Genomic DNA, 13,770 nt, shown 5'->3' with positions numbered 1-13,770 from the left:
AACAAAGGCGCAGAAAATAACTGACGAAAACAGTTCGTTTTTGCTTAATGGAAAAATTACGCGATTATATATTTATAACTAATTCAATTGAAACGTAATAATTTAAATTGAAGGGAGTTTTATAATTTTCTAAAGCCTCTTATATCCTTTTCGACTTCTACTTTTGATTAGTCTTGTGTACATATGCCTATGTGTACGTTTTACTCAAGCATACATGTAATTTTATTTAAAACTGTACGTTAGTTTATGTCTGTAAATTTGTATATACGTAAATATTCTATGGTTGAAAAGCGTAGGTAAGGGAATTGATTTTGAGATATTTTACAAAGCTTAAAAGTAATCTGCTTTCACTTATTCTGTTCGTTGTTTGAGCATTTGTTTGTTACCCAATTTTTGTGTTATGTTAAAAAATATCAATATGTTATGTATTTATGTATAACTTATCTTTCTCGTGTCCATTACTTTATTATTATTATATTACTTTTGTATTTCAGTTTTAAATTATTAATTTCATTTACATATCAGTTTTTAAATTTTTTGCTTATTTATGTACAAATTTCATACGGATTGTGCTTATTTTTAGTATATGTAGGTGTATACGAGTGGTATAAGGCTATTGGGTAACCGCACACTAAATATTAACCTCAATGGTGGTGTGGAAACTGAAAATTCCTAATTTTTGTTTAAAAAATACCCATTCAAAGTTTCTTCCGGTGTGGAATCACTGAGGAATGTTACAAAAAATGCTCACGAGGAAAAGTGTTTCGCATCTAGTCGTCTATGGATAAAAGAGTCAGCGAAAAATGAAGTCTTTGTCAACTATTTACTTTGATGATGCCTAATGTGCTGCTAACAGAATTGCATGTAATCTCATGAAATTGCACAGAGCTGTGGCGGGGACGATTTTCTTCCCTTCGGTCTTTACGGCGGGAAAATATTTAAATTCATTTCTATTTTCTGCGCCGTGTTGAAGATTCAGGGCTACTTTTCTGATTACTTGACAACTCGTTTGTTGACAAACAACAGCAGGAAGATAACAAACAAATATTATTTATCACGAGTTGCTTCCCGAATATAGTAAATGAAAGGAATTCACTACAAAATTAATTTATTGTAACGATAAAATATCAGTTAAAGCCAGTCACGCCGCAATAGTGTTTATCGTCCCCGTCGCTATTGTGTTTAACAGACGGAATTTTCCGACGGGAGTAGATCAGCTGTTTAGCATACGTCAAACCTTGCAATTCTGCCTTGGGCATAAATACACGTGTTGTTATCAAAGTGTTGCTTTTCATTTGCAATCAGAAGGTAGTAGAAACCATACTACGCTTTGACAACCCTGTCTTTCGCTATTATTTTAGCCGGTCAGCTGATAACGTAATGCGGCACGCAACAAGTATACGTTTTGTTTTGGTAGCTTTCGCGCTGAATGTGTTTTTCAGATATTTTTCAGTACCTGTGTAAAGTAAATAAATTTTCAAAAAGCAAAATAAAATTTGCATAACATACAGAAGTAAATTAGAGTATGAAGCCAGCGCATTAGATTTGAAATAAAACTAGAAATCATTGCATGGAAAAGCAATAACTAAGAAGACTGCAAGTTTGACCGATGTCATGAATCGCTATACTGTGAGTTCGCTGATAGGCGAGGGCTCCTTTGGGCGCGTATACAAGGCCGTACGCAAGGAGGATGCACAAGTGGTGGCAATAAAAGTGATTTCTAAGGTAATCTATCTAAAATACTCCCAATTGGGTACCGTATATGTACATATGTTATATGTAAATGCCATTATTTTTCAGCGCGGTCGCAGCAGTCGCGAGCTGAAAAATCTTCGTCGCGAATGTGAAATACAGGCACATCTTAAACACCCAAATGTGATTGAAATGTTGGAGTCATTTGAAACGAAAAATGATTTGATTGTTGTTACTGAATTTGCACTCGTCGACCTGCACCGCTACCTGGGACGAAATGGAGCTGTGTCGGAGGAGAGGGCACAGCGTCTAATTTGCCATTTAGTGTCAGCACTTTATTACCTACACTCGAATCGCATATTACATCGTGACCTAAAGCCACAAAATGTTTTGCTCAATGAGGATTTGCATGCTAAGCTATGCGATTTTGGTTTAGCACGCAATATGACTATGGGCACGCATGTGCTGACCTCCATCAAAGGTACACCGTTGTACATGGCACCGGAGTTGTTGGCTGAGCAGCCATATGATCACCAGGCGGACCTATGGTCACTGGGTTGTATTTCATATGAATGCATGGCAGGTGCGCCACCTTTCTGCACAACGTCGATATTGCACTTAGTGAAGCTGATCAAGCATGAAGAGGTGAAGTGGCCAAGCTTTTTAAGTAGTGACTGTCGATCGTTTTTGCAGGTGAGCTAGAATAAAATTCGTTTATGCGGTTGTTAATATGTAAAACGTTTAATTTTGAAGGGATTGCTAGAAAAGGATCCATCGCTACGCATATCTTGGACCCAAATACTTTGCCATCCCTTTGTTGAAGGCAAACTCTTCATTGCCGGCATTAAGGCAAATAATTCGCCATTCACGAATCCACAAAAACAAAAAAATTCCAAAAGTTCGCGTACCCAACGGTAGTACATGTAGTCAATGATTAATGTTTCTTCTAATTTGCCATTTCTTATTGTAGAACCAGCTCTAAGTCAGACGATCTTTCCAAACAAATCGCCTCTATGAGCCTCACAAACGCATCACTTTGTACAAATGATAATATGACTTCCTCACGTGACAGTATTAATGCGATACCGCCTAGCGATATTGAGAATCTCGAAACAGATGTTGAGGAAAATATCAACACTGTTACAGTACCATTCGCAGAACAATCTTACAGGGATGAGTCAGTTTTGAAAAACCAAAAAGGGGATATTGCTGTGCCGCACTTCAATATCGTAACGGAAGCCGCCGCAGCAGCACCCGTGATTAATTCGCAGACTTGCTTTGTCAGCGGCAATACGAACATGATACTCAACCATATGAATGATAATTTTACGTATGCTCTAAACGCAGCAAATTCATCACCACCACACCAAACGCATCAGCAACAACAAGACACGCATTTGGTTACAAATGCAAATGTTAAAGTATCACGAAGCAAGGATTTGGAGAAACGAAAGCTGAGCCAGAATTTGGACAATTTCTCACTTCGCCTTGGACAATGTGTCGATGTTGAAGCACGCAAAACGGCTGATCGCAGAGAAAAGGATAAGGACAAAGACAAGGAAAAAGAACAAAAGTTTACCAAAAATATGACACACTCAGCAGATGAGAAACGCAGCACTGAGTAAATAAACTTTCGGATGAGGTGAAATTATTATAAAAAATACGACAAATATTGTTTTTTCTAGAAATTCACCGCCTTGTCTGCTGCCTGGCTGGGATTCATGCGATGAATCGCAAAGCCCGCCAATCGAAAATGATGAGTGGCTAGCGTTTTTAAATCGCACCATACAGGAGGTGCTAGACGGTGAATTGGATTCTTTAAAGCAACACAATTTGGTAAATATTGAAATATAACCCAGTAGTCATTCCCATTACAGCTATAAAAATCAGGCAATTATATACTTTTTTTTTATTTATTCAGGTAAGCATCATAGTGGCCCCGTTACGTAATTCGAAGGCCATACCTAAAGTGGTGGATAGTGTGGCGCAGCTCTTATCGCTGCCATTTGTGTCTGATGAATCTCCATGCGTTGTTGAGTTGATACAAAATGTAGGAGCAAAAACAGACTAATAAATTTGCACAATATTTAATTTAGTAACATTTCCAACGCCTTCTCCAGGTTTACATCGACGTAAAACTCGTGCCAAATCTCATGTATGCTTCCAAATTGTTAATATGCCACAATGGCACCGATGATTCGAGCGCTTCGTTGCCTCAATCACATGCTGGACGGACAGTGCGTTCTATGGCAGAACTGAATAGCGAGGAGATACGCACAACTTCGCGACTGTATGAATTGATATGCCACCTTGTGCATTTGAAGCAGCAGTTCCTCTCGCAGTTCTGCGATTCAGTGGCCATATTAGCGGCAAATGATTTGCTGATTAACTTGCTGCGTCACGGTTAGTTGCATACTCGTAGCTTACACCAAACACTACTGTTACAATTATTTTGATTATGTTTGATTTTCAGATTTCAAAAATGCCAACGCTGTGCGCATCTCAAATAGTATATTAGGTCTGCTGACATGCGTATTGCGTGAGTTGCCGGAGAATGCGAATTTAGTGGAACAAGTCATATTCAGCAGCAAATTAAATTTGCTGGCACTGTTGGGCAACACCGATGATTTGATTCGCAAACGCATATGCATGCTGTTCCGCTTATTGGCGCGCTTCAGTCTCCGTGGTATACAAAATGTTTGGTGTACAGAGATAAAAAATGCAATTGCAGGTTTGACCGACGATGACAATGCGGAGGTACGAGAGGTGAGTGTAAAACTGAAAAGACTCTAACTTGGAACCATGCAAGCAATACTACTATTGAATTCTTTCTCAAACCACAGATTGCCGAAAGTACCTTGGAAGAGTTGCGACATTTTACTTTCTATGCTTAAAATGTGTACATGAAGAATTTATTGCATTACGCTTCAATCAATACACAATGAGATTTTAATTTAAGTTACATGTTTGCTATTTTTTATAATAATTTTTACAGCAACCATATTTCATGTTTTTTATAAAACCCATCATACGACAGAATGTACGGATTCACATTGAATTAAGTTAGTTTTTTACATTTTTTGTACGTTGCTCTGGACTGTTTCGACTAAATAAACTATTTTGAAAATATTCCAAAAGCTGGTCTAGATATGAGCCCAACTGATCAAAACTAAATAAGTAGTCCACATTGCAGTCCTCCTGGTACATTTCATTTAACTTGGATATGTCTTTTTTGGAGAGACCTTTGCGTTGGCCCAGTGAGGCATAAGGGTCCTGCGGGATAAAAAAAAGTTCAATTATAAAAAGAAAAAAAATATATAAAATTATACTCTTTTTTTTAATTCCAATCATTTTGTTTAAATATAAACATTTTTTTTTAATTATAATCATTTTTTTTATTATACTTTTTTATTAAAATCTTTATTTTATTAAAATCTTTTTTTTTCAATTAAAATCATTTTTTTTTAATTAATATAATTTTTGTTTTTAGTTTTTAATCGTTTTTTTTTAATTTCATCATGTTTTTTTAATTATAATAATTTTTTTAATTATAATCATTTTTTTAATTATAATAATTTTTTTAATTATAATCATGTTTTTTTTAATTGTAATCCTTTTTTTTATTAAAACCTGCTTTTTTAATTAAAATCATTTTTGTTTTTAATTTATAGTCTTTTCTTTTAATTATAATTAATTTTTTTGAATATAATTACTATTTTTAAATTGAATCCTTTGTTTAAATTATAATAAATTTATTTTTATTAAAATTTTTTTTTTTCAACTAAAATAATTTTTGGTTTTAATTTATGGTCAATCTTCTTTTAATTTATAATCATTTTTGTTTTTAATTTATAATCAATTTTTTTTCAAATTTATAATCGATTTTTTTTTAATTTTAATCATTTTTTTAACTACTATCATTTTTTTTATTATAACCATATTTTTAATTATAATCATGTTTTTTTTTTTAATTATATCATTTTTTTATAATTATACTCGTTTTTTGTAATTATACTACTTTTTTTTATTAATATATAATCATGTTTTTTTTTTAATTATAATTTTTTTTTATTAAAAACTTTTTTTTAATTAAAATCATTTTTTTTAGTTAAAATAATTTTTGTTTTTAATTAATAATCGTTTTTTTTAAATTATAATCATGTTTTTTTTAATTATAATAATTTTTTTAATTATAATCATGTTTTTTTTAATTTTAATACTTTTTTTATTAAAATCATTTTTTTTTATTAAAATAATTTTTGTTTTTAATTTATAGTTTTTTGTTTTAATTATAATTAATTTTTTTAATTATAATTATTATTTTTAAATTGAATCTTTTTTTAAATTATAATAATTTTATTTTTATTAAAATCTGTTTTTTTAATTAAAATAATTTTTGGTTTTAATTTATGATCAATTTTTTTTAAATTTATAATCATTTTTGTTTTTAAATTTAATATTTTTTTTAATTATAATCATAGTTTTTTTTAATTATAACAATTTTTTTTAATAATAATAATTTTTTTTAATTATAATAATGTTTTTTAATTATAATCTTTTTTTGTAATTATAATCTTTTTTTTTATTATAATCATGTTTTTTTAAATTATAATACTTTTTTTTTATTAAAATCTTTTTTTTCCATTAAAATCATTTTTTTTTAATTAAAATAAGTTTTGTTTTTAATTTATAATCGATTTTTTTTAAGTTTGATCACTTTTTTTAATTATAATTAAAAAAAAACTTATAGTCATTTTTTTTTTTAAATATAATGAGTTGTTTTATTATGTTTCATTTTATAATGAATGTTTTTATTTTTAAATTGAATCCTTTTTTTAAATTATAATAAATTTATTTTAATTAAAATCTTTTTTTTTTCAATTAAAATAATTTTTGTTTTTAATTTATAATCAATTTTTTTAAATTTATAATCGATTTTTTTAAATTTTAATAATTTTTTTAATTATAATCATTATTTTTTAATTATATTCATGGTTTTTTTTTAATTATAATCAATTAATTATAACAATTTTTTTTTAATTATAATAATTTTTTTTTAATTATAATAATTTTTTTTTAATAATAATCTTTTTTTTTTAATTATAATCTTTTTTTGTAATTATAATCTATTTTTTGATTATAATTGTGTTTTTTTTTTATTATAATACTTGTTTTTTATTAAAATCTTTTTTTTCAATTAAAATCATTTTTTTTTAATTGAAATAAGTTTTGTTTTTAATTTATAATCGTTTTTTTTTTAAGTTTGATCACTTTTTTTAATTATAATTATATTTTTTTTACTTATAGTCATTTTTTGTTAATATAATGAATAGTTTTAATTATAATTATTATCTTTAAATTATTTTTTAATTCACAATCAATTTTTTTAATTCGATTATCAAACTATTTGCATCACAACTGTAAATATGTTCAAAGTACATATAATGGTCGCTGTTGTTGTTGTTTTAGCAGCATAAACATTTCCCAAACATGTACGGGGAATGCTGCTGGAGTGACAGCCCTTTGCCGGCTATAAATCCGGGTCGTTCCCGTAACGTGGAAACGACTTTCGTGGGAACGTACAATGGTCGCTGCTTACCAATGGTTCAATGGTTGGCTTGCCATTTTTCGTAAATGCTTTCGAACTGTAATGCATAACGCTCTGATAATCATACTCAACGCCGAAATTTGTTATATGTGTTCGTGCATATTTATTGAAATTATGTGCATGCCCATCAAGTATATTTTCCCAATTGATTTTTACATACTCATCGCGCTCCGTCGAGCTCTGTTGGTGGTAAAAGCCCAGTGCATGCAGAAGTTCGTGTACAATGACGCCATGCGTGACACAACGTGGCGTATTAAGGTTAAGTACCTGTCGGGAGATGAAAGACATAATTTTTTATTACAGAAATATCTTCTCATTTTGAAGTTATGCACTAACCTGACCTCCTTGTCGACGTCCAACGCTCGACCAACAACCAGAAAAATTGCCTTTAATTACTATCCAATTGGTATCGCCTTTTTCATAAGGACGAAATCGTATGCAAGTATTTTCGTGGTATTCTTTGAAAGCCTCTAAAATTGTCATAATCTGGGTTTGGTCTAAACGGCGGCAAAAATAGTAATTTAATTCAATGTAATAAATTTGTATATAAAATTTAATTAAAATAATAAACTTAAAATTATTAAATTTTCTTCGAACAATACAATCATACAATTTGAACTTCGACTTAAATTAACTTTGAAGAAATGGTCGTTATGGTAGTGTTAACTCCATTATGGATGAGAAGACCCACAAACGTGGCGAGAATTCACAGAAATCAAGTTCCCGCTGCTGATACTATTTTTGTGTTCGCTCTAGTAATATACTGGTGATTTGAATGTGTACACATATGTGAGGTGTCGATCGCAGTAGTTGACATTCGTTTGAAGCGTAAAGATCCTTTTTATCTGACGCCAAAAATGTCTACGTTTGCCCCGAAAAAACAGCATTATCGGGAAGTCATTCTTCTTTATTACCTTTGAGAGAAAAGTGCAGCTAAAACGTGTCGTATATTGATCACTATTTACGGTAATCCCACTCCATCAAATACAACTTGTAAAGAGTGGTTTCAACGCTTCCAAAGTGGCGATTTTGACGTGAGTGATAAAGATCGCGAAGGGACACCGAAAAAATTCGAAAATACTCAACTAGAAGAATTATTGGATGCAGACGCTGGTCTTGGACCCTTGAAGATATATCTAAAGAGTTGGCTGTTGGCAGATCAACCGTCGGTAAAGGTTTGCACGCGATGGGAATGGTGCAAAAAGCAGTTAACTGGGTGCCACATCGATTGAAGGAGAGGGATATCGAGAGACATTTGGCGACGTGTGAGATGCTTCTTGAACGGCAGAAACAAAAAGGTTTTCGGCATCGCATCGTCACTGGCGATGATAAATAAATCTATTATGATAAGCGTCGAAAATGTTGGAGCCTGCCAGGTGAAACAGGTCCATCGACAGCGAAAAAAAACTCATGCTGTAAAGGTTATGTTGTGCATCTGGTGGTATCAGAAGGGTGTCATCTATTATGAATTTCTTAAACCATCTGAAACCATCACTGGCGATCGTTACCGACTGCAACTAATGGGCTTGAATCGAACTCTCAAAGAAAAGCGGCCGGAATGGGACTGACTTTGCTACATGAAAACGCCAGGCCATACGCTGCTAAATTTTCCAGAGGGACTGAATTGGAAATCTTGCCACACCCGCCGTATTCCCCAGACATTGCACCTTCTTATTACTGTCTGTTCCGAACAATGCAGTCAACCCTTATTGGAGAGCGGCTCACTTTTTACGAGAGCATTGCAAACTGGCTCAATGAATGGGCGAAGTCAAAAGAACCGAATTGTTCGCCAGAGGAATCCGTATACTGCCTGAAAGATGGAGTAAAGTTCCAATGGCGCATACTTCACATAATATCATGTATTATTTAATTGTTTAAGTAATTCGTACCTTTGAGTATAATAGCGGTCGAACTTCGGCAGAGAATGGCAAACCTCTGAGTGTATTTCTGCCATGAAAAAGCCCATCATAAAAACTATCTGCTGTTCGCAGGGCGGCATAAATAGGCAGGTAATTCGGCCAAACACCCAAAAAGGTTGTAACCGCCAATTAAATATGTACATAAGTATATATCTTATTATACATAGAAAGCGGTACATTAGGCACAGGTTTAAAGAAAATTGATTAAAAGTTTTATTACTGGCAGATACTCAAGCTTTGAAATTCGTTCCAAATCACATTGCGGGTATTTTGCGAGTTACATTATTTGGATTATCATTTCTCTTGACGCTAATTTTTAAAATTAAAGTAATTTTAACCCTAATTTGAATACCTAGAGAAGTTATGCGAAACTCATAATTCTTAAAATCTTTAGCACTTGACGTTGTACTAAAAAGTCATTAATCTTCTTGAAAAACGATACTGAAATGACCTCGGGGCCATTTTGTTTCTTATAATATACACTATAAGGAATTTATATCCCTTTTTCAACTTTTTAGAAGTCTTTTTTATTTGTCCTGTAACCCTTGAAGCTCGCCGACAACAAATGTGGTTTCCAGGGTTCTCTACGAGGAGGTTGCAGTACTATTTTTCGACCTCTATTTTTATTTTTATTTGTTTTAATTTATACCTTCTGCTCAAATATGAACGAGACGTTATCAATAAAACGGTCCGCGGATGACATATGGCAAAAATAATTTTTTTGTTTTTTGGTAGGACTGTTATAAGCTTACATGGCAAATTTCAGCGTGATATGTCACATAGTTTGTTTTCTGTGCTACTGTAAACAAGCGACCTGGACGCTTGCACTTCGGCCTTTTGCTATTTATTCCACGTTTTTGGTATAGAATTCATATATGTGACCATATGATGCTCGTGGTGTATAGCTAATAAATAAATTATTAGAGACCCTCATACGAATAACATACAAGCTAATTTTGAGCCAAAAAGGATTCCTCCTTGTGGATATGGCTTTTAATTTAAGCTCTGAATTTAGCTGAAGTGGTCAGGTGGCCGTATACCTGGGAATAGTGAAAAGTTATCGAAATTAGGCTAAAAAGCCCATTGTATTTAAGGCTCTGGAAAGAGGGTAGATAGTCAAGGAGGGAAGGAGAAAAGTATCAGAGAAAGGGATAGGAAAGAATAGAGTCAGAAATAGAGATAGTTAGTCCTGTGAGAATTTTCCAGATTCTTTGGCAAATCTGTACATATCCTCCAGTTTTAGAGAACGAATATTACTCATTCTCATGACATCGAAACCCAGTACTCGTAGCCGTGCTCTAGCAAAGACAGGACACTCACAGAGAAAGTGCTCAGTGGTGTCCGCCTTCTCCAAGCACGACAGGCACATTGGGTCCTCAATGATTCCATATGAACCATATGCATGAGTGTTATAACATAAAAAACAAATTTAGATAAGTGCGCAGAAACAATCACAGGCTCTTCTTTTAGGCAGTGCTTGGAAGGCGATATCAATTCATAAAAAATGAAATATAGCTGTTCTTTTACTATGGGAAACATAGTAAATTGAAAACTTGGCAGCTGTTTTGACATTTTGGTTTTTTTTGCATTATGACACTACCGCAGAAAATTGCTGATATAGCAGATACTCCTATAATGCAAGTTCGTTGCTTAAGTCTTTCGTACAGTCACCGGTTTTGCTATTGAAAATACAAGGTGGCGTTAAACTAATCACGCTATCGGAAGATTTATGATTTGTGTAAATGGCGTCGTACGTCAATCATATTTGACACTTGTGAACTAAACAGCTGTAGTAAAAAAAAAGACAACCAATGCAGCGCGTGAAGTCAAAATAAAGAATTGCCTCAATTTAAATCACTTCTTTTATTTGGTAAAAAAGTTATTCAAAAACAAAATTGAATGATTATTTTTGCACCATCTTATTTATATTTGCAATGTTGCCAACTTTTCCCGCTAATTCACTTGCATTTCAAATTTCACTCGCTCGTTTGTTTTTTACATCGCGCACTCGAACTGGAAATGGAAGCTTTTATGGTAAAATGGAAATATACTCACTAAAGTCATTACTGTCAATGTAAAATGGTACCGTCCCATCCGGCCAGGTGAATTTTTCATTCAATAAACCATTACGCAACCACTCCCGATGTAGCATAATATCACCCTCGAATAGACCGCAGTGCTCCCACAGATTTGTATCACTATCGTCGTTCCAAAATTCAAAAGCAGCATCTGCATGCAAACAAATAACAATTTCAATTAAACACTTTTTTCTTTTACACATCCTTTTTTTGTTGTTTAATATTAATTTTTAAAGTTGCCAATAGTTACCACATACTGTTGTGACGCCGCAACATTTGCATGTTGGCACCCCAGCGTGGCGTGGGCGGTACGGCCGGCCGAAATACGCTCAGCGCTAGCGCTGCGTCCCAGTATGCGTCAAAATATGCGCCGAAAAACGCAATTATTAAATAATATTTTAGCATTTTTTTCACACCAAAAAAACAATTAAAGTACTTTTAATTCACTTAATATCTTGACTCGCTTGAAAAACGAATTTCGCGGCTGCCCTCACCGAAAGACAAATCTATTGTGTGCCGGATTTTGCACGTTCACGCATCGAAGAAAGTGAAGAAACGCCCACAATTGCGCTGGTGGTGGTGGCCTTTTATAGCTTTTAATTGTACGAATCGATAAAAATCAATTTTCAATTTCACATATCAAATATGCTGGGAGTAAGCGTGCGTTTGTTGGTGTATGCATAGGTGGTGAGTGTGCGACTATCGTTTAGGCTGACTACCAAAGCAATGCGACTGATTTCATTTATTGGAATTGAGCAATTTATGTGCGGCGTCGAACGCACGTTTAGAATTATTCGATTTTAATGCCTTTTGAATGGCTACTTGTATTTGTGTGTCCACGGTGGAAATTAGATTTTGAGGTTATCAAATGACGTCGTGCATTGCGTATAAAGTACGTTTGAGTTTGGAGTTGTTTGGGATTAAGCTGGGTGGCGTCGTGGATGCATATGAAAGTGTTGTAAATAAATGTGATATCTGATCTATACTATAATAAAACTGAAGAAAAGTCACGCTTGCTCATTGAAAGTTTATTTAAAAGAATAAGCGAAGCTGGCGCAGGGAATATAGTAATAAAATACGTTTGGATCATTTTTAGAATTTTTACCTGGCTGTTTGTCGGTTTATCTGATTGAACTCATCCGAAACTAATGAATGGAATTTTATAGCGCTTTAACTGGAGATGAGAGCTTGGAAATAACATACGATTTATTTCATCAAAATTGGCTTATGAGCACAAAAAAATGTATACCAATATAAAATTAATTTTAAAGAAAATGTTGAACTAGAAGTGGGGTGCCACCAAGCGATGAACAAAAGGTTAATATCCTTCGATATGATTTTAGAAAAGAAGATATTTCTTCTTTATTTCCTTAATTCATCAATTTTTCGCTCATTTAAAAACAAAAAATTTTACCTGTTGGTTCGCGAAGTCAGTGAATAAAATGAAATAAAATTTATAAAAATTAAAAATAGTTGTATTTCAAAGTGCCGTTTTAAGCGGTTTGTAAACACAAATATTTGAGGGATGATTCTCTGAATTTCCCTCAGTACTCGCTTAGAAGGAAAGTGAGATTGAAAAAGCATGAATACAGTCACATTTTTCAATATCTAAAAAATTAAAATGAACTGCAATTTATTCTTCTTCTTCTTAATTGGTGCGATATCTGCTTACGCGATTTTGACCGAGTTTAACAAAGCGCGCCAGTCGTTTCTTTCTCATGCTAATTGGCGCCAGTTGTAAAGCTCATCGTTCAATCGGCGTTTACTGCTCAATTGCCTACTTAGTCCAAAGGTGCCTCCAGGCAAATCTTCACCATGCTAAGGCTGCCACCACTGAGCTTAGCAGAAGACTTGCCGGAGGAATCAACATAGGGCTGATCCAAGAGCCCTGGATCTACAGAGGCCGTCCTCAAGGCCTCAATGTCCAAAACACACAGGTAATTTATGACAAAAGCGTTGTCAAACCTAGGGCTGCGATAATCATAGATACCAATATTAAATTCTTGCCATTCACAGAATTCATGGATGGCGACACATCAACAATACTGGTCGAAGCGGAGTCTGGCGGAAGCAAGAGGGAGGTCGTAATCGCCTCAGCTTATTTCCCCGGAGACGCCGACATAGTACCACCAGAAAAAATAAGAGGCCTAGTGGAGTATTGCCAAACCCACAATCTAACCCTCGTAATTGGATGCGACGCCAACTCCCACAATGTGGCATGGGGAAGCACAAATACAAACAACAGAGGTGAGTCACTCCTTGAATTTTTATTACTTAGTAATATAACAATAGTAAACAGGGGTAATAAACCCCCTTTTGTAAACGCAATACGACAAGAGGTACTCGACTTAACTCTAATTACTAACAAATCTTTGAATATGATCAGTAACTGGAGAGTCTCGGATGAGGACTCAATGTCTGACCACAAACACATACTCTTTGACCTAAATGGGGTAGTAAAGTTCTCCACATT

At 33.6% G+C, this 13,770-nt stretch overlaps 2 protein-coding genes across 2 annotated transcripts; one reads left to right on the top strand and one right to left on the bottom strand.

The window, feature by feature from the left end:
* The first annotated feature begins 1,351 nt into the window (after window positions 1-1,351).
* LOC128858299 (serine/threonine-protein kinase fused) lies at window positions 1,352-4,821 on the top strand. The gene is made up of 9 exons (XM_054094452.1): window positions 1,352-1,725; window positions 1,801-2,385; window positions 2,446-2,606; window positions 2,663-3,313; window positions 3,378-3,528; window positions 3,614-3,742; window positions 3,813-4,095; window positions 4,166-4,458; window positions 4,536-4,821. The coding sequence occupies exons 1-9, from the start codon at window positions 1,615-1,617 to the stop codon at window positions 4,584-4,586; spliced, it is 2,415 nt and encodes an 804-aa protein (XP_053950427.1). The 5' UTR covers window positions 1,352-1,614; the 3' UTR covers window positions 4,587-4,821.
* Window positions 4,756-11,702, bottom strand: LOC128858300 (hatching enzyme 1.2). Its single transcript, XM_054094453.1, has 5 exons — window positions 11,555-11,702; window positions 11,275-11,448; window positions 7,637-7,797; window positions 7,292-7,567; window positions 4,756-4,965 (listed from the first exon to the last, which is right to left on the bottom strand). Exons 1-5 carry the CDS (start codon window positions 11,700-11,702, stop codon window positions 4,756-4,758), a joined length of 969 nt encoding a protein of 322 aa, XP_053950428.1.
* Between the last annotated feature and the right edge of the window lie 2,068 nt (window positions 11,703-13,770).

Source organism: Anastrepha ludens, chromosome 3, assembly GCF_028408465.1.
Source record: "Anastrepha ludens isolate Willacy chromosome 3, idAnaLude1.1, whole genome shotgun sequence".
Classification (NCBI taxonomy): Eukaryota; Metazoa; Arthropoda; class Insecta; order Diptera; family Tephritidae; genus Anastrepha; species Anastrepha ludens.
The sequence above is the reverse complement of the archived record's forward strand: the minus strand, read 5'-3'. Positions and strand labels throughout refer to the sequence as shown.